The 22,431-nt window shown below is 37.6% G+C and overlaps 1 protein-coding gene across 1 annotated transcript in view; it reads right to left on the bottom strand.

Annotated features, from left to right (window-relative positions):
• The window catches only part of LOC124639151 (potassium voltage-gated channel protein Shaw-like), a 187,563-nt gene that overhangs the window by 35,263 nt on the left and 129,869 nt on the right, over positions 1-22,431 (bottom strand). The window contains exon 6 of the mRNA XM_047176387.1: positions 18,046-18,255. Within this exon, the coding sequence (XP_047032343.1) occupies positions 18,046-18,255 (210 nt within the window). The remainder of the gene's footprint in view (positions 1-18,045; positions 18,256-22,431) is intronic.

The raw sequence follows: 22,431 nt of genomic DNA, 5'->3' as shown, positions 1-22,431 counted from the left end.
GACTAAAAGCCGTCGTGTTCCGTCGTAGGCCTTCTTATGTGCTAGGGCCGCGGTACTTCTTTCGAACAACCCGCAGCCCCGGCAGGCCTTGGCCCTGCTGGGCCCCGCTGGGGTTGCTGACATCTCTTTGAGGAGCGCGTGGAACAACGCGCGCCGCCGACACGGGTCTGTTGTCTAAAAGCAGACATGAGCGATGAGCCACCCGAACTCACCGCCCACAGACCCACGCCTACGGTGGCCAGGAGTCGTCTCGCGACACCCGGCGCCCGTGGTGTCTACCTGCTCCAGCGCGGCGGCCGGGATGAGAGGTGCGAACTCTCTGACGTTCCGCCGCCTCCTTCTCGAGCATGACTGCTTCGCAGAAGGAGGCGACGGCATCCCATTCCCTCTCGCCCCGGACCATGGCTTGAACCAGGGCCGGACGCGAGAGGTCGCCGCCGCCTAAAGCCTCGACGAGGACCAGGCGGTGCCCTTCCCACGCAGGGCACTCCTGGACTGTGTGGTCCACCGTGTCCTCGGGGCTATCCGCACAGTGGTGACACCCGGGCGCCTCCTCACGACCGATTCGATGCAGGTACCTCCCGAAACAACCGTGTCCGGTGAGGACCTGCGTCATGCGGTACGTGAGGGCGCCGTGACTCCTCCCGAGCCACTCCTCAAAGAGGGGACTTACCGCCACTATGGTGGCGTGCCCTGCACTGGGTTGCGACAGTCGCTCCCTCCAGGCCACCATGATATCCCGCCGGAGCTCTGCCCGCTGCGCGACAACTTGTCGCGGCAACGGGGTTTCCCCCTGTCGCTGAGCCTCCTCGCGCCAGTCGTACAGGCGCAAGAAGACTCTCGCCTCCAGATCCCACGGTGGTAGTCCGGCTAGTAGGCCAGCTGCTTCGCGGGAGATCGTGCGGTACCCCCGGATTAGCCTAATGGCTATCACCCTTTGGGGCACGTTCAGGTAGTGTACAGCTCGCGGCCGTACTGAATGTGCCCATACCGGGGCCCCGTAAAGGGCCATGGACCGCAAGACTCCCGCGTAGAGTTTACGGCAGGGGGTGCTTGGGCCTCCCAGGTTGGGCAGGAGCCGCTTGAAGGCAGCACCTGTCTTCTCCAGTTTGGGGCCCAAACGTCGGAAATGTTCGACGAAGTTCCACCGGCCGTCGAGGACGAGTCCTAGGTACTTCATCGCCCTCTCGACGCCGATGGTAACACCTCCCACCGTAACTTGGGAACCTGAAGGTGGCGCGTTCCGAAGCCCATGAAAGCACATGGCCTCGGACTTGTGCAATGCCACCTCCAGTCCCAGCAGCTGGATCCTCTCAACGACTATCGCAACCCCGCGCGCCATTATGTCGGCTGCCTCCTGGTGCGACCTCCCTTGTGCCAGTACCAGCGTGTCGTCAGCGTAGCAAACCACGCTGACGCCGCTAGGGAGGTCGGCGCGCAGCACCCAGTCGTAGCCGATGTTCCACAAGAGCGGCCCCAGTACCGACCCCTGCGGAACACCGCACGACATCTCTCGCCGGTTCCATTCCCCATTGTGACCGGGGTAAATGATGGACCTATCCGACAGATAGGCCTCGACCACGCGACGAAGGTAGGTCGGCACCCGGTGGTACCGGAGTGCCTCCCTAATGCAACTCCAGGGAAGGGTGTTGAAGGCATTGGCGATGTCAAGAGACACCGCCAAGACGACCCCCCCCGGGACACAGCATCCCCCGTCGTGAGAGATCTCACGCGCATGATGGCGTCCACCGTTGAGCGCCCCCTGCGGAAACCGAACTGGTTGTCCGCGAGGTCCGGCCCCATCCCCCCAAGGTGCTCAACGAGGCGGTGTGCGACAACTCGCTCGAAGAGCTTGCCCACCTCGTCGAGCAACACGATGGGCCGGTATGCGGACGGAGAGTCCGCAGGGCGCCCCGGCTTTCGAATGAGGACCAGTTTCCCTGTTTTCCAACGAAGTGGGAACTGGCCCCTCTCCATACATGCGCTGAGAAGCCCCCTAAGTCGAGGCCCGAGAGCCTCAAGGGCCAGGACCCAGGCCTTGCCAGGCACGCCGTCAGGCCCTGGGGCGGTATTTTTGGCTTTCAGCCTGGTTACCGCCACTCTCAGGTCCACCCCAGTCACCTCGGGGACATCGTCGTCGTCGGATGTGTGGTCCACAGTCGACACCGCGTGTTGCAGAAACATGGGCGGGGGAGAGTGTTCCCCGCGCGAAGGGAACAGAGCGCTCACCACCTCCTCCACCAGTTGAGGCCGAAGACTCTGGGTCAGCGGGGGGGCCCATGGGCGGAGCTTACCCCGCACCATTTTGTAAGGGCGCCCCCACGGATCTCTGTCCAGAGTCCCCAGCAGCTCTGTTTTGGCTACGTCCTTGGCCTGGATGATGGCCAATTGGAGGGCGGTCTTCGCAGCTCTGTATCCCTCGTACAGTTCCGCTTCCCTGGCCTCTGCATCCGGAGGGCGGATGCGCAGCCTGCGGTGTCTGGTGTACAGGTGTCTCGCAGCGACGCATGCCTCACGAAGGGCCGCAATCTCGCTGGACCACCAGTACACCTGGCGTCGGGCGCGTCCTGGCAGGACTCGGGGCATGGCCATGTCACAGATCTCGGACATGGTCTCCCGGAACCACTCCCCCTCGTGGTTGATGTCGACGGGCCTGTCCGGTGATGACACCCAAGCCCGCACGACTGAGGCTTCCAGGAGAAGCTCCCGGTCTCCAACAGGTATCTAGTAGATAATTATCTAGGTATAGGTATTATTGTGGATATGTGAATAGCAATTGCGAAGCGTGTTGATTTACATCTGTCAGTAAATAGTGTGTAGCATTCTGGATGGGCCGTTTACAAATTTTATGTTTTTAACTAGGTTCAAGAGGTTGTAAGATTAAACAGCGATGAATATATATAGGGGTACACAATTTTGCATTATTTGGGAAAATGTGTCCTACTGAAGTTTTGATGAATTCTATATCCCTATTATCATGAGAATATTTGTCTTAACTTGGGATAAGTAAAGTATGATAGACAGACGTGTTTAGCCATTCTAAAACACATTTTTTACGTCTATAAAATATTTCCTAAAAACAATAGCTTAGCTTAGCTATCTAGTCCGCTTAGCAGTAACTATTAAGTACGAGCATATACCACTTTATTCGTGGTTAAAATCTGTCCTAAAACACATACTTCATGTATCTATTCCCCTACAATCCATCACGATATCCGGCCGCCGGTAATTGGCTGTCGACCAGAATCACTTCATGGTCTCAGGGTACTTCTGAATGCTAGATACATAACCCATTCGAGGGTTAAGTAGACTAAAATCAAGGTGAAGTGTGCTATGATTAAAGACTGTCCATTGATATTTTTTATTCATATGTAATCTGGTAACAAAGGTTCTGAAAAAAACAGTCGAATTTGAATTTTATTCGGAAAAGAAACCATCAAGAACGATCGATAATATTAGGTTAAATATTTGAATGTTCTTGAGAAAGCACAATCTTTCTTTTTGTCACATTTCAGCACTTTAATTACAAATAAGGATGATAATTCAGTAAGAACCTTTTATTATCTGTCTACGATGCAAAATGTATTACATGTCCAATTTTATCTTATTTAATGTAAGATATTAGGTTACATTACACCTTTCCCGCACGGTCGGTAAGCCCCGAAGCATCTTCAAGCATTTAGAATTGTTGTCCAATCCTTACTTTAAACCTAATTTTCTGCTAAAGTAGCATTTAACCAAAAGGTACAAGAATAATAATGGAAAGTCCAGGTAAAATGGTTTAAAAAACAGGTCACGCCTGAACAATCAGCAAGGTTGTGTTTATTTTGTTCAAGTAAACATGCGTGTATTTATTTTGGTATATTGTTCTCTGAATCGCGTGGTTTAAACTTTATCAGTGTTATACAAATATTGTAAGTACTTTTTGCGATAATATTGTTCAATCATGTCTATGGGTTCACAAATGTATTAAATAATTATGAGTATTGACAGAGTTATGTAAACTTAATACTTGAAATTATTGCTCTATACAAAGTTAACATTTGGGTTTGGTTGATCGATCATAGGTTAAGCAAGGGAAGGTTTAATTATATTGTTAGGTCCCGGCTGTAATATCAATAGTGTTGGCAGTTGTTTGAGTACATAGTCAGAAGCTTAAAAGTCTGACAACCAGTGGGATAAAGGGATATCAGGTTGCGTGGATTACTGGGTCGAGGAGGTAATACAGGCAATCGCTTCAAGTGAGACACTCAGCTGCATCCGAGAGGCCACAGAAGCCAATAAACTATATGAAATAGATAATCTGACAAGGTCTTTAATATCTATACTGGACATTAGACATACTTCCATCTCTTGTCACAAACATCGACCAATCACAGAACAGTGTTTCACTCGATTGAAAATCGTCAGCAGACGACGAAATTATCAGCACTTACCGCATTTGCTGAGCGCGGAAATCGATTCGGCTCTCGATTTAGACTGCATAGAATTTGGTATATTTTGTTGGTTTAGAAGTGTTGGAGGGAACATAGATTTTGTGTCTATACTGTTGATTATAGTTTGTGAAAAATACAATGCATGTTCTAATCAAGGAACCATCGATATTACTCATTGCTTCAAACTTTAAAAGGAATTAAAACAACCATTTCAATTAACTGTATTTTGTCTTCGCTAATTACTGCTAACTTGTAATTGGCCATGGTTATTAAATGACATTGATTTACTCAAGAGATTCAATCAAAACAAAAAATATATACGCATACATATTTAAAACATTGCTTTATAGACAATAGAGCTTCTAAACATTAGTATGCACACAAATTAATTTTTATCAGAAATACATATTTTTGACATGAAAATCTAGTAAAGCTTTTTCATAAAAACAACAAATTGAAAGTCAATTGCCTAACAAAATAAGATGCATCATTCAGAAGTAATTTCATTCATACATTAATAAGCAAGCAATTTTCTATTGCAACGAGACGAGCTCATTTCACACAAAAAACATCGTAACAACACATCGTATAAAAACATTTTTCTGCCAAAAAAAATGTTCAAACAAATTGCTCCCGAGAGTACCGGCAGTGTGTTTCTCAGAATAAAATCACTAGTGGAGATGTCATAACGAGCTGCGGAATAGTTCGAAAGAGTTACCGCGGCCCTGGCACATGAAAGGCCTACGAAGGAACATGGTCGGTTTTAGTCAGTAAGAGTCTCATACTCCCTCACCGCTGCTAGCCCACAGAGGGGAGGAGTCATTTGATGATTTCCCATCAGAAAAAATAAAGATATCATAATGAAAAATCTCCTAAGAAAGTAGCGCGCCTAAATACGGGTGTTCGGAGGACGAGAAACGTTAATAGCTCTGCCCTTACACGTCTTTTATGAAAACCACCCCATTAAATAAAATCACTAATCAATCAAGACTAATCTTTGATTTGACAAATAACCCGAACGTCTCTTTAGTTCTAATAACTGAGCACGCTTACCGTACGTTACTTGAACTACAAAAACGTGACAGATCTACCTTTCCTATCGTATCTCCACTATCATTCCTACCTCCGTGGTTTCTCATAAGAAATTCTTTTTGATTTATTCAACTGGCTGAAACAAAGGAACGGGCCGTACACTGTCTGTCAAAATAATGGACTATTTTTTTTATTTGCGAAAGATAATGTTGTTGTCATGTATAAAAAATAAGCTCCGTGTGATGAATGAAGTTCACTTTTATTGTATCTAAAGATTCGTTGAGCGAGGTCAGTGACCTCTGTAAGTTTTATGACTAAAACGTAGAGGTTGGGTTATGAGGTACTTCATTATTTTTATACCCAGCTTTAAGGATTAGGTACTATTTTGAACAGGATTTTTTCATCTCAGAAAACTATTGAGTACAATGAATTACTTAAAAAATAGATCTGTCGCCTTCAGAGACTGAAAATGTTGAAATGAAATCTTGGTCTAGCTTTTACGAACTATGTTTGGGTCTGTTTCGAGCAAAGCTGGATGTGTTTTATCTGACATCTTTAATAAGGGATACTCTTTACCTACTTGTAAAGTTGTAAGTCAGCACTAACTTTAATATTACCTCCAATCATGATCAACAATAAGTCTTTTAAAGACAACAATAAAAGGTCACCGAACGAGGTTCCTAAAGCCTATAGAGTCTTATAAGGTCGCCAACACCATACAATCCTTTACAATAAAGTTGGAACTCTGCTTATTCCTCTATTATACTAGCTTGAAACAATAGGGCTTCAGAAGGACTGGAGAGCCCTTACAACGTGCATACTTCATCCACGGAGCAAGGAATGGTGAGCGGAGATGCCATAATGCAGGTAGGCCAGGCGCCTTCTTGTAGGTCAAATACTTATGGTGGGCATGATCTAAACGATCAGTTATGAGTCAACTAAAGAGGCGTTCGGGTTCTTTAAGGCATATGTCAACGATTTTTAGTATTACAGAAAAGGTCGGGTCCAAAGAAGGTGTATAAGGGCGAAGAAAGTAACGTTCCTTGTACCCCCGCATTTTGACGATCTACTTTCTTAGGAGATTTTCCGCTATGCCACCTCCGCTAGTAATTTTATTCTCCATGACTGCATTGTTCAACCCTCTTGCCTCTCTTTCTTGTTAAGGGTCTTTGTATATATCCGTCCTGCTTTACTTCGTGCACAGTCTTGGTCTTTTGTATGTGGGACACGTAGTTTTAATATTTAATTATGTGTGATGCAGTGATCTTGGTACTTGGATGAATTGAGATTGTTTCTCATTATTGATTAATTAAGGTGGTCTTTGCTATAATGTAATATGTACCATGTAATAAATTGTATGTTAATTTCAGCCAGTATTAAATGCTTGACTTAAGTTCAAATTGTACGCCTTAAAAAGTCATTTAAGTATATGTAAGTATATTAAGTATAATGCGTTCGATAAGGTCTCAGTTTGATACATTTGGCAAGCTTTTAACCGACTATGTGCAAGTATATAATGTTCCCAAATTGATTAAAAATAATTGGCTTCTTCCTATACCCATAAATAAACTTTAAGCACCTTATTTATATCAAGCAGAACTAAACGAATTCCTTCCGAAAGTTTTTTGTCAGACCTGCCAAGTTGAAAATTAAAGGTTTCCAGCTAATGAGTACGCCGGGTTTCTATTAGCAGAGAAATCTGGCGAAACGCCAAAACGATAGCTTTGTGAGAAACAAAAGATCATTGGAGAAAAAAACATTCGAGCAATCAGAGCGAGAGCAGAAGAGGAATTATAGAGAATTTGTTGGACTTTTAGGTTTTGTAAAGTGAAAAATGTGCAAAAGAAGAGCTCAGAAATAATAAAAAAGTTTAGGTATTGCTTGAAATAGCTCGATGGTATTATTTTTCTTTGAATTGGTCAAGTCTAACTTTAACTTATTTGTTTTAAGAGTAAGTATTATTATATCTTTGTGTATAAATCGTACAAACTTGTACGTTTTAACTAAAACAAATAAATACCATAATAGATAAAAACCCAAATCTCCGCTGAAAAGCCGCTGACTTACAGACAAATAAATCTTATTATAATCAAAACATAGGCATTAATCCTACAAGAAGCTACATATTAAAGCCCTTAAAATCTTCAAAGGTTTCCACCATCTTTGATTATAAACATCTCAGACTAAACCGTCAAACAAAATTCAAAACAACTCGAAAACATTTCGTTCAAATCATACATCACCGAAAAGTTAGATTTACTGGGAGCATTTACAATCCAAAATGCACCTTATGATGTAGAACATAAAGTTGGAAATGTCTAAAATGAAATTCAATTGAAACTGGCACTTTATACAAGATCCGTTTCCGAGGGATGAGACGCAAAAGTTTTATATTGGCTTAGCCGACTAGCGGTTGTGACAGATGTAGACATAAATGTACTGGAAGTGGCTTAATTTAATTGTTTTTTAATTGTAAAACTACTGAACATTTAAAATTACAGAGTTTATGCAGATATTACCAGTATATCAGTTTATGTATTCATTACCCACGTGTAACAAAAAAAAAGCACGACAAACTTTATATAAAACTCGTGAAATCATTGGAGATATTTTCAGAATTATAGAGATGAAAAATCACACAACTTTTGATTTGGTTTATGCCGACGACTTAACAATAGGACCTACATTAAACAAGTGAATGCCACTACTTATTAGACTCTCCCATCGGAAAACTTTCAACCCTCGAACCAGCATTTGCCTTCGAGGTCCGCATATTTTTTCTGTTATATTTTCACAGGCTTGTCAGATGAATTCCTCATATTTAAAAGTCAACCACAAAGCCGCATCCAGCGACTTTATTCGTGCTACTGAAAAAAAAAAACAGCCGTGAATAAAAGCAGAGATTTCAGTAATGCCAACTGGAATACTGAGGACGTACTTTTGAGAACTGCTGAATTGTTTTTTTTTTTTTAAGAAATTAAATGTTGCAAGGTCTGCGTTGCGGTGCTCAGTTTAAATGAACTACTTTTAAGATTGTTTTTTTTTGTTTGTATATAGGGTAAATATGAACTGAGTTTAAGCTAGGAAAAACTGTTGTTCTTATACAGGCTATATTGTTAAGTTGGGACAGAGAATAGGCATATTTTTTGGAGTCATACAGTGATCATCCATTTAATTATAACGATAACCGAACCGTTTTCAGTTGACAAATCGCTGATTTGATCAATTGGAGGCAATTTCACGGCTTGTTATGGTTTGGTTATTGTTATAGTTAAATGGTGCATCTAATTCTTGCATTTTTTGTCAATGCATTTTTTCATTGAAAAGGTCATATTTTTTAATTTCTCCGTTTTGAATATAGAACGTTCTAAAATTTCAGCAACTGAATTCTGAAACAAAACTTCACTAGCCTCCAACAACGCACTAGGTAAATTTTTGGCACTGCACAAACCAACGAAATACCGCTTTGTATTTTCACTTCCACAGTGCGAATAACGAACAAATGAATTTAGCTAATATTTCCTCTAAACCGGTTACAACTGGTGTGAATTTCGATAATTTCTTTCAACAGTACTGTTTGGCGATAGTGCCGATGATACTGTGGAAACCAACCGTTATAGGTACGATTTTCACTTAATACTTGTGTAAACGTACGAAGAGGATCTGTGGTGAGTGAACTATTCATTTTTTAAATAGTTATATTTTTCTTTACTTTTGACCACTTTAGGTAGAATTTTTAATATGGTCTTACTACAAAAAAGTTAAACAGACGTTCGTCACGTATTTGCAAAAATGTTATATATAATCTCAACCATAGATTGTTATTACAGAAAAAAAAAAATATTAACAGAAAGCTCACATTACCTCAGCCATATTTAAGTATACTTAGTCTGCAAGGATTATCCCTACTGCTTTCAACTAGGCACTTACATATTTAGCCTTTCAGTTGCAACAACCCCTACATACCATTTCATAGCTAAGGGATGTAACTCGAACCCACCGCTGATCTTTAGCTTTGGATCAGCCAGGTTCCCAGTCCACCGAAGACTCCACTATCCTCAAAACAAATAAATTTAGACAAGCAATAAATTAAGTAGCTTTAATATCTTTCAATTTATACCGTTTGTTGGATTTAGAGGCGATTAATCTTGTTAGGGGAGTTTAGGAAAGCTGGTAATTGGTACGGACAAAGGAGTCCCTTGGTCTAATCTTATTACCATTGAATTTACTGTCGTATTCACTTTTTTTTGTTTGAGGCAATCGTCATATTATAGGATATATTATGATTGGTTTGGAGCGAGAGCTTTAGAGATAAGATATGGTGATTCAGCAGAAATGTGTCATTGTTTAAGAATATAAATATTGTGTTTGTTATAACTGGTTTACGCGGTTCTACTCGCTTTCTAAGGGAGTTATTTCCAGTATCAGAGTAAGATATAGCAATATGTTAACAAATGAAGTAGCTTTTTGTTGAGGAAAGTACATTTCTAAATCAGTTTCTGTAACTTCTACAACCTCAAAACATTATAATAAAAAAATATTGATCGACTAATAATGCACGTAGTGAAGGTTATTTAGATAATAGATATTAAATTATTATCTTAAATAATGTGTATTCTTCTTCTTCTTTCGTGTCGATGACATGTCATATATTGAGACTACAGTACGACTACAAGTCAGAGAATTATGTGTATGTGTATGTGTGTATTTATTTAGTACGGTAGAGATTTAAACAATAATTTTTCCAAGTATTTTCAGAAGATTGTAAAAGTTATCAAATTCAGTTCTGAGTAGAAATGGAAATATAAAAATAACTGTAAAAATAAAGACAAAGACTTGGCAAACGTTCTGTTGCTTTTACTTGCAAATGTTGGACGAATAAAAACGTCGTTAGTCATTATTTTAACATGAAGAGCTTTGGAGTAATATTTTATTAATATGCGAGATCATTTTCCTGGTACACTGTGTACTTTGGTATATTTTTACTTCGAAAATGTATGTTTGAATTGATTAATGAATTTGAAGAAAAGCCGTACCTAACGGTAAAGTGGATAATTATTCGGAGATAATGATGGTGGATGACATTTAATTCCATCTGTGTGCAAATAAAAGAAAATTCAATAAAGTTTAAAATAGAAAGAAAGAAAGAAAGAAAGAAATCAGTTTAATTGCGCAAAATATAAGACGCATAAATGCCCCGCAATATAAGACGCATAAAAATATAAGACGAATAAAATATTTGACGAAACCTTGAAGAAAAACGGTATATCGTTATTAAAGCGAAATTGTAACACCTCCTTTATACATTGTGGAATGCAAATAAATAATATTAATATGAATATACCTGTGCGCTGTTATTTTGATAAATTATAAAATCCATCTGTGTAGTGTGTACTAATAAAAACAACAGCAATAAAATGGTATGTTTCTCTTAGGGTGCGTCCACATCTGGCGAATGCGCCGCGAATGCGCAGCACGCGAGCCGATCGCGAGCAGTCCGCGAGCTGCGCGCGTGCATTTTTGTTCGTGCGCCGCTTCTGCGCCGCACGCGCGCAGCTCGCGTGCGACCTAAGCGCCGCACGCGAGCGGCGCGCAGGCGGCGCGCGACGTCTGCCATCTTCGATAGTACTGAGCCAATATACGGAACTGTAAGGGCGAGAACTGATTGCGCGCAGATCGCGCGCCGCTCGCGCGCTCTATACGAGCCTTGCGTGAGTTGCGCTAAAGAGGCGCACCGAACTATTGCAGTGACTGCACGCGCGCAGCTCGCGGACAGCTCGCGATCTGCTCGCGTGCTGCGCATTCGCGGCGCATTCGCCAGATGTGGACGCACCCTTAAAGTGAAAACAGAATATAAGCCATTTAAAATAATAATATTTTTCTCTTCCAAAGTAATGTTATAAAACCTCATAAAACATGACTACACAATAACACGAAACTATAAAAATAACCACGTCGTTTGTCACGACAGTTATTTCGCTCGACATACATTGACGGCTACGTTTATGTGCTCACCTTGTGAGATGGAACATATAAAGTTATGTATGCGTTGTCATACGCAGTTTCCGTTATAGACTGTTTGAATTTTATTATGTACCTCTAGTGGTAGATAGAAGATGTGATGAGGTGAGAAGGAATTGATTCTGTGAAGTTAGTTTTCGATTGTTTTTTTTTTTTTTATAATTCCGTGGTATTCTTCTTGTTAGTTATTATAGTGAGAGGTAAAGATATTGATCGTAATTAAGCCAACAAAAAATTGCAACTTTTGGATTTTATTTCATTTTTTAGGGCTCCGTACCGAAAGGGTAAAACGGGACCCTATTGTTTTCGCTCCTCTGTTTTAATCTCTGTCTTAACCGTGATAGTTAGAGAGCTGAAATTTTCACAGATGATGTATTTCTGTTGCCGCTATAACAACAAATACTGAAAACTAGAATAAAATAAATATTTTGGATTTTTTTTGCAAATTTTTGCTCTGGTACGGAACCCTTCGTGCGCGAGTCCGACTCGCACTTGGCCGGTTTTTTATGGTACAGCCAAGAAGAGCTTTGTTTCTCCTCAAGGGTAAATAAATCAATTATAAAATGAAAATTATTATTTAAATACCAAACGCTTTCAGATGTTTTCTTCATATTATTTTTCAAACTACCATCCAAAATATTTTTTTGACGACAATATTTTCCCAAACAGCAAAAACCAGCAGACAACACAAAAAAAAAACACAAATAACAAACAAAACTTTCGTCTTTTTTTATTCGACAACGAAAAAGCAAAAGATACACAACTGAAAGTTGATAAACAGTTTTTGTGAAGATGGCCGGTTAAGTAAATATTATTGTCGTTTTGTGGGTAGACGGAGATTTATCATCTCGCTTATGAAGGGACCCGAGTGGACCGGTACTGTGATTAATGTTTTTTTATAAGAAATAGAGCGAAATGGTACAAGTTAGGAGTTGGTAAAAAAAATATAAGAGATTGATGTTATTTATGTAGCTTGAAGGTACGGTTATGAAACAATAGTTCTGTGTTTTTTTCTGTAAAAAATAACAAACATCCCTTTCTATCAAATGACCTCGTAAAACCTATTTATTTCTCTAAATAAATAACTAATGAATACACACAATCCAAAAAGCAACATCAACGAATTTTACAATATTCCTCGAAAGCCTTAACAAACATCCATCAAATTTACCAAACCGACGTGTTCTTACATTCAACCTCATATTTCAGTTCTGAAATTGCTCCACATTTGAGCGCCGTAGCATTTTGTAGCTCAAAATATACAACCAGACGTCAAGTGTTCTACAAGCTACGAAAGATTCGTAGCCGCGTAGCCTCGTAGCCTCGTAGCTTCGTAGTAATAAAATATTCGTAGCGTCCCGTATTTCTTTGGTGGTATCTTTGTTAACGTTTGCAAAGATAAGTCAGAGTAATTATTATTAAATGTTTCTTTTATGGGTCTGAGTGTTTAATTAGATTAAATGTTGATTTATATTGGAGCTTCCTTTTGTATTGTTGCTTTGAATAAATGGTAATATGTCATCATAAATATTACAGTGAAATGAGAAGCTTAAGAACGTATGATGATGATTCATAAAATATTTATCTTGAAAAGCGCTGACACGTCATTTTAATGAAATAATATTATGCTAAATATTTTAATATAAAGTCAGATCTGCAGTGCTTGCATAAAGTGCTATTTCTCGTTCCTAAAAACACTATATTTTAATAACTTTGTAAAACAACTACGAAACTTCAACAAAGCAACGTAAAATCCCGCAATATAAAAGCTACAAACATAAAAAGAAATTGCAATATTTTCTGCGAAATATTATTACGAAATTTACAAAAGCGTAGCAATCTTATAAAGCACATTCGTAGCCGTAGCAACCTCGTAGTCGTAGCGTCGCGTAGTACCTCGTAGCACCTCGTAGAACCTCGTAGCAAGTATTAAGTTATTACTTGGAAAGGTGCAAACTTAGTGATGACGTCATAATATCAGCTTTACGTCTCATATTGCAAAGTTGAGACGTCGTGAACAACGAGAAAGAATTTGCGTACATTAAAAGTTTCAACAAAATAGCATGTGAAAATAAAAGTTAACGTTTTATGAGAGTTCTTGTGAAAACGTTTTGAAAATGTTATTTGACAACTTATAATAAAATACTTTATGTAGTGGTGGCTTGTTATATTATACAGTTTTGTAAAATTGCATTATAAAAAAAGATAGTTTAGTATCAGAAATTACAGCGTTAGTAGTAGAATTAATTGTGAGCTGTCACTTAAAGTCTGTGACCTCGCTAATTCGTTTTGTATTGATGGTAGAAAAAGTACAGTAATATTAGTATAACTTTCTCAGAACCTGATATACTGAAATAAATACATTTATCGTGATCTAATTTGATAACTTGGCAAAAACCTAAATAATAACAAACGAAGAGAAAACGCCCACAAATAAATATTTACCTAAGAATCTTACACAATAAGCCATCTGCAACTACCGCTGACCTTTAGTCTAGTCTAAAACAGTATTCAGGTCGAACACTCGGGCTGAACCTAATTTCTATCCAGATACATTGACAGTGCATTAACTGGATTTCTCAAAACAATAGAATTAATATTATTGCAAAATTATAAAAATATTATTGAAAATTTCAGGTGATCTAGTGGGTAGTAAGTAGTGATAGTAGTGATATGCATGTGAATACAAATATATTTGTTAATATTTCTCTTGATTAATAAAAGTTTTATTTCCAAGTAAAACTGAATTACTTTCCTTGATCATCAAGACTAGTAGATTCACTGTAGAGCCAAGAGATTCACCGTCATTCACAATTTCCAGGTAAATGGTCAATTTCAAGATTACAAAAACAATTTGAATCCCCTTTGAATGCCAAAATTGAAGTATCTTATAAAGGAAATCGTTGTGCGACATCACAAAGATTTTCTTTACCGTATTTAAAAAATCTGTACCTACGTGCATTCTGAAGGCTATAAAATAATCTGCTAGAAATAATTTAGTCATCCCCACGCCTGGGGAGTGACAAACCGTGTTAGTCGGACCGACATAAAATATTTCGGGAGGCGTTTTATTAGCGGTAAGCACATTAAAGGCTCACAAGCTCAGCGGACATATGAGGGGTTAATAATGATTATGTGAATATATGAGAATGCTGACCTTGGTATTTTTTGAGTTATTGTGGAAGAAATATTGAAGGTGAAATATCTGACTACAGGTTTATTTTTCATTGATAGACTTTTTAAAAATCGAAATTGTGAAAGATTTAAAAATACTTTGTTTTTAAAAAAGAAATCACGCCCCTTAGCCATACCAGCTGTTTCCCCGCAGGTTCGACTACTGCCCGTACCGGGATAAAATATAGCCTACGTTACTCGGGAAGAGAGTAGCTTTTCACCTCGGTTCAGTAGTTTCGAAGCCCGTAGGGGAGAAACAAAGAAATGTTTCCATTTGTGTGTATTTTGATTTACATTTGTGTATGTTGCTAGCCCTTAAGGTAGAAACAAAGAAATGTTTTCTATTTGTGTGTATTTTTATTTACATGTATTGTATGTATGTTGCCAAAGCTAAAAACAGGAACTATTCAATTGAAAATTGATTATATTTTAACAAGGATCTGAAATTTTCTTTACAAACATCTCAACCACTTTTTCCCAAAAAAAAAAATACGCCCAAAAAGAATATTCAAATACAAAATTCCTCTCTGTTTTCATACAGAAATAACCTTGAAGCTAGGGGTGTGCATTGGACCGCTTCGCTCACGGTACATTTACTTACAAAACGATATTAAACCCCACCTGACTTATATTATATTTATTATACGTCAAAATATCTTCGTGTCATGCTGATCGGCAGTTTGGACAAGCCTTGGATTATTCAAAGGAAACATTTCGTGGTGGGTTTTTCTTATTCTTATTTTTGTGTAAAAGATTAAGTAGCTATCCGTTTCTCTTTCTCTCGGAACAAAATATACATACAGGTCATTTTGTAGGCCTACACATAAAAGAGTGTGAAAAAAATAATATTTCGTATTATTTCCTTGGATATTTTCTATATTAAAGCCCTATGTGGTGACCTTTTTAAAGAAACAAAGTTTACACAATGAAACTATAGGCATTTGTTTATTTTTACAAAATGTTTTCATCATGTTCATGAACTTTGAGTTGTATTAGACCGATATTTAAACCGAGATATCGTTATTAATATGTTATGAAAATAAGTTATAAATACAATTTACTTCCTTACATATTTCAGTCATTATTTAACGTATTTGATGTTCTTCCTCCTTCCCAAAATTAATATTTAAACGCAGCCCAATGTTGTTGACATTTCCTGGTTAATTACTTCGGAAGACAAAGGTCGTAAGTCTTTTTCCTTGCAAACAAATGTATAATCGCGAGCAACAGTACAGGAACACACAGGAACTAAATATTTTTTTTTGTTTCCATCACTGTCAACTGTCAACCCAATGCTTAAATCACAGTTTTGACATAGATCGATGGAAAACTGACCAAAATAAGAAAATTGTACATTCTATATTTTTAAATGGTTCAGTTAGATTTTCTAGAAAACGTGACTACATGATTCTCTGGCGTCCTGTTTTGCAGCCTTTTGCAGATAACAAGTCTAAGCTATTCTCACCAATTTTCATTGAATTGATTTAGGCGTTTTTGTGTTACAAGTAGTGTAACTAACAAGACTTTCCTTTAAACATAATTAAATATATTTTCGCCCACGACTGTACACACTTTTCCTCGATTGGCAAATGACCTTTCTAGTGAACAGTTAATTTCCTCGTTTGTCGTTTCCGAAGATATTTGCCGAACGAATTGGTGGGCGGTGTATTAGTGAAAAGTGACGTCCTGAACAAACAATCACTGGAAGGGGCCCTTTGTCCGTGTTTCCTGAATGGAACACTCTTTGATGTTTGGGGATGAAGCTTAAAATGAATTGGAGATTTAAGTCTATTGGAAAATATTAAGTCTTCTCCAGGAAGTCTGATGTTAATGTCATTCTGATTCAAAAGCAGTGTATTCAGAAACGAAAATAATATTTAATTAATTTTGATATATGGTAAGTGCTTCAAAACGATCAAGTTTGTTGGAATTTGGTTTAATTATCAACTCCGTCTTCAGTAGTTTACTCAAGTTAATGCACAAACTTATTAAAAGAAATCTTTCAAAGTTTAAAACATTAATAGTGCAACTTTAAGTCTGTTTTTCATATCAAGCCGAAACCACTCAATGAAAGGATTTTCCATAAGATTTTGAAATATTCTTCTGATCTTCACTTCCTGTACATATTCTAGTTTATTTCGTTGCAAACACCCACGATACATGTCAATATCCCCCAAAACTTTTACTGAAAAGGCAAGATTTTCTCCTAAACTTAGGATTGAAACTTTCAACACTACTCTGAATTTATATTCTAAAACCCTCCTATTTTTACTTAAGTTTCCATCACACTTGTCGACGGCTAAGCTAAAGAAGTACTTGTTATTTTTCACACAACTTTTATTTTCAAGTTGGTTAACTTACTGCAACAAAGTTCTTTCATCTGGTGCGTTTAACTTAAAAAGTTTAGTTCGTCTCAATTAATGGTTTAATTAAGATGTAAGGAGTTGTTAACTGCGGTTTAATTTTATGTCCTGTTATGTTTATGTTGTAAGAGATCAAAAGTTTATCGGTTTTATAATGGAAACTGCTTGAGTTTGAGGCTGAATATCTCCTATGACGGTTGTTGAGGCTAGGTGGAATATGACTAATATATGTAATTTGATCATTGAACTCAAATTGGTAGTGATTCCTTGTACAAGACGGGTGAAGTACCAATATATTCAAGAAATTTATTCAAAATGCGGTTGACCTGATTTATTTCCATAAATAATTGTTTGATTTTTTTTCTTCTATGTACACGTATTAAATCGACAAAAGGACTATCACGCAAAATCATGATAAAGAAGGTGCGTTCCATCAGAATATCTTTCCTTTCCTATTAGATATGATGACGTAACCATAGATACAATCTTGTATCATAGTAGTGACGTGGACACTCGGATAGTGTCGGAATATCAATATTATGAGTTCCATCTTGATGTATTGACAGTTGACACGTCTGTCGTCTAGCGGTGAGGAAATTAAACGTGATTGCTATCGGTAACCACCGAAAAAATAAATGAAAAATAATTTACCGAAGTCGAAAAAAAATGTTATGTAAGTGTTTTTTTATCCATTCAGTGTTATTAGAGTCTTGAGACAAAAATCAAACTTTCTAAAATGATAATACAATCACTGTATTATAGGTTTCTTTTAGCTTTACTAAAACTGTATAAAAATTCATTTTGACCAGTCGTAAATCCTAAAAAACTTATGTAGGTACTTACCCGATACTTGACAGAACACAGAGTTATAAAACCACATAGTTAAAAAGTCACCAAAACGCGTTCAAAAAATCCACATACCTTTCTAACGAATATCACGTCATATTTTTTTTGATATTACGTATCTTAAAATGTATTTTCTTCTTTTATGAGATACAAAATAGCTAAGCTACACTTACCTGAGTATGTGAATAAAACATAGAGAAGTTGGACACGATGACTGGAACCGGCAACGCAATGGTGAGTACGCCCGCCAAAGCGCACAGTGCGCCCACGAACATGCCTAGATATGTCTTGGGTGCCATGTCTCCGTAGCCCACGGTGGTCATCGTTACTATGGCCCACCATAGACCCAGGGGGATGGACTTGAATTGGTTGTCGGGGTTATCCTGTGGACAAAATTACGATTCCATTAAAATATAAGAAAAACACATACACACAGACATGGAAATTGAAATTGTTATAATAGGGGTATCGGTTTTGGATTCCAGACCAGAACCTACAATCTTTTGCGCCAGGCTATGGTTCAAGCCTTGGTTAGGTTAGTTAGAAGGATGGGACCTCATTGCTTCTTTCTTGTCATTTACCTCAAGACAGTCAGTAAGACTAGAAGCCGACCCCATTGGGAAAAGGCTAGGCGGATGATAAGTTCTGTTTACGTCGTATATTTTTTCAATAAAATTTTTCATGTTTTACTGTCAAGGACTAGAATAGAATATTTTTTACGAAACTTTTTATTGCTCTATATGTCACTTCATTTTGCGTTAACTTATCTCAACTTACCTATACCCAGTAAATACAGAATATTGATCACGATCATCAATCTAATTTTCTTTTACACAATTTTCAATATTACCGAAATAGAATTCTAAAACAAGTTAGGTTATTGCGTCATAACTCACAGTTAGTGACAATTAAGAGAGTTTAGTCGAAACGAACCCTTTTGAAGCCTTGCTAATTGAAGACAATAAATCATTTTGGAAATATCACAAATTGAACGAAATTATTCTTTATTGATTATCTACTAGCCAACCATTTATATATGTTTACGTTGTATTGAAAGCTACATGATTTATTAATCGCAGCAAAATTTAGTATCGAAAACAAAGTGAGTGCAAAAGAAAGATACGTAGAAAAAGATATACATAATTTTTCTATTATAATAGTGTTTTATGTAGCTCAAATCTTTCTTTTGCATACATTTTGATAGTTAAAGTTCCAGGCATTTTATTATTTAATTTAGCAGGCTCTCAAATTGATTCCTGTTAACCTGAACTCACCACTTTATTATTACGAACTACATAATATACTTCTTGAAGAAACTATATACTTCTCAAAAATGTGGCCTACGTTACTTTATAGCAAACGTACAAAACTACGCATCATTCCTCCTTATATCGATTATTATAAAGTAGTATAACGTCACGTCTACATTCCCTGGACGCAATCACATTCAGATTCAACTCCACTGATATAATTTACATGGAGAAATCCAATCATATTTTGTTGGAATCGATTTCCAGCTTATTATCTGTAGTGGCTTCACCAATAAGTAGTATAGTTCGACCAAGCAACCTGTTCAGTACTGCTAGATATAACTTGGTGAAACCACTTCCATTATTCTTTATTAAGACTACGACCAAACTACTGAAAAAACATAAAGTTAAGGAACTGTCTTTCTGTTGAGTATTAAATGTTTCGATCATGACGTGAGAACGAGTGACTTTAATTTTTTTAACATTTTCAAATATCTAAAGTTATAAATAGTCAGTGAAGTAACACAGATACCTTTTTGGTGATTTTTGAAAATCTTTTAATGCACCAGTTTACTTTGAAAGTTTAAATTTATATTCTACAACATCAGTAAAAATAATCCAATCAACCACATCTCCCAGAGGCGAAAGAAATAAAACAACTTACCAAAAAATAAAAATAAAACCTCAACTTACAAGACCCAATCAACGAAATCCAAATTAATTAATACAGATAATAATTAAAAACTTTCGGTTAGGTCAATATAGGTTCGTTTATTACGTCTCTTGTCGCCGTAATTAATTATTTTTATTAATCTTATTGCGCACTGACCCGGTTCAGAAAGTAAATAAATATAGAATCAGATTGAGTAGGTACGCAGTAAGGAAAGATGAGCGGAGATGACACAATGCAGATAGGTCGCGCGCCTTCTTCTAGGTCAAATACGTACGGTGGGCATGACCAAAACGATAGTTATGAGTGAACTAACGAGGTTTTTGGGTTCTTTGAGACATCTGTCAACGATTTTTGGTATTCCAAAAAAATATCGAGCCCAAAGAAGGGGGAAGAAAGTAACGTTCTCAGGTTTCTACTTTCCTAAGAGATTTTCTGTTATGGCACCTCTGCTAGTCATTTTGTTCTCCATGAGTATAGCCTTATATCATAATATTAACATGTGGATATTCTAGTGACCTATAAAAGAGAAAGAGAAAAAGTAAGGAAGGCGATACAATTATAGGTAAGTTGTTGAGTGAAAATAAAATGTAGCGACATGCGGACAGTTTCTTTATAGGTATGGAATATTAAATTGATTCAGATAAGAGTAATAACTGCGTAATACCTCATGTATCTGTCTGTTGCTTTTTGTAAAGTAAACATTTGTAAACAATTGGGGATAAATTAAATTCTTAGTTAGTTAATAAATAGTACGTGTGTATTGGGATATAGTTTTAGGTAGCTTATTTACCTAAAAATATTATCCTAACCTTTGTCAAAAAAAGATTCATGAAAATCCAGTCCAAAAGGCAACTTTTAGCATGAAATTGGTGTATGATTATTTTCTAAATAAACGGTCTAGCAAACTCGCAATACGATTATTCGGTGACGCACCTGAACACAATATCCCGTTTCGGTTCCGAAATCGAAAAGATTTGGAGGAAATTGACGTCTTAAACGAAAAAGGGATGAAGGGAATCGATGCTGATTCAGAAACCGATCTGACGAGATATCGATTAGAATACTACTTGTGAAAATGCCTACCGATCCGGTATTTTTGTTTCTATTCATCACACTTTGTGGGGCTATTGTTACGGAGAAGGCTTTTCAAAATTCTGGACATACGATGAGACCATGCAACTCTAATGTGACTTCTGCTAGAAAAAGTTCATCGACACCAATAAGTATTACCCTTCTAGGTCAGCTTGTATCGTGCTGCGGGATTGTTTGAAAGAGTACTGTGATAAGGATAATTTCCCACCTCGAAACTAAAGATTGCATTTGCCTAATCGCAAAAATTTAGAAGCATGTAAACTCGTTAAAATGGTACGATATTTCAATTCACTCAATTATTTAATAGTTTACCTAACTATTAAACTAAATTGCTGGTTGATCTAAATATTGAATCAATTAGCAAATGCAAACAGCAAACTGGGCAAACCAAAATAAATAGCTTGTGTACAAAACACTCAATTCAAAGTGCAATTAAACAATATTCACTTGTTTCATAAATGGACGTAAAAATTAATTATTTGGAACGTGAGTGGACTGGAGTCAAATCTATACTAATATTATAAGTTTTAAACATTTTTAAGTTTGTTGATAACCTTCTTATAATAGAGCATTATTGCCGTTTTTTATAAAAATATGGCAAACTGATAGACGGGCTTATATTTTTCTTAATATTATATGAGTGGAATTAACTATCTATTGCACTGTCACGCCAAAACTACTGAACAGATTTTGTAGCCGTAGTCTAGATTCTAAGAAGGGACATACATGGTTACTTTTTATTTGTATGCGGGAAGTGGTTCAATTTGGGATCCGGGTAGAACCGCAGAGAACTACTAGTATATTCCCATCATCATCATCATCATCATCATCAGCCTACAGCAGTCCACTGCTGTATATTCCCATGCTTGATATAAAAAAATGAACGATATTTTTTCATTAAAACCGAATCTCATTTTATTTCAAAAAGTAGGTACCGTAGCAAATTGTTTCTATTCCTAGTTAAAAATGTATTACATTTTGTTAGTTTTCTTTAGGGAATGTAGATTGGATTTTCAGATTTTTTACAGGGTCGTTTTACAGATTCATTTTAGACATAATTTTCGTAGTATTACTTTGAAACTCGAGTTTTACTTACCTATTCTAGGGCTATTTTATCCGTAAGCTGACAGAATTTAAATAATACTTTTGTCTTGGCAGTGATGATTACAGTTGTGCAGGATATCGTCATAAAAGTAAAGTTCTCGTACTATAATGAATCCTACAAGAAGAGCGAGATTAAAGTAAAATATTGACAGTCGCATTGAACGTGAACTATAAATATCTCTTTTGAAAGCGCTCAAGTTAGCTAGCTATATATTTTTAAGAAATATTTGTATTCAAGAAGAATATAATATTTTCAATCTGTTATACACTTTTTAACTCGTTGTCACTTTAAGTTGGCTTACTTTAATTTACTGAGCAAGCGTGGTGATTAATGCTCAATCCTTCTTCGTGTGAGAGGAGGCCTGTGCCCAGCAGTGAGACCATAAAAAGTCTGTAACAGTAACTTTAATTTATAATTTTTATATCCGTGTTACGTCTTC

This window comes from Helicoverpa zea, chromosome 18 (genome assembly GCF_022581195.2).
Source record: "Helicoverpa zea isolate HzStark_Cry1AcR chromosome 18, ilHelZeax1.1, whole genome shotgun sequence".
Classification (NCBI taxonomy): Eukaryota; Metazoa; Arthropoda; class Insecta; order Lepidoptera; family Noctuidae; genus Helicoverpa; species Helicoverpa zea.
Note: the sequence above shows the minus strand (reverse complement) of the source record. Positions and strands in the feature narration are given on the sequence as shown.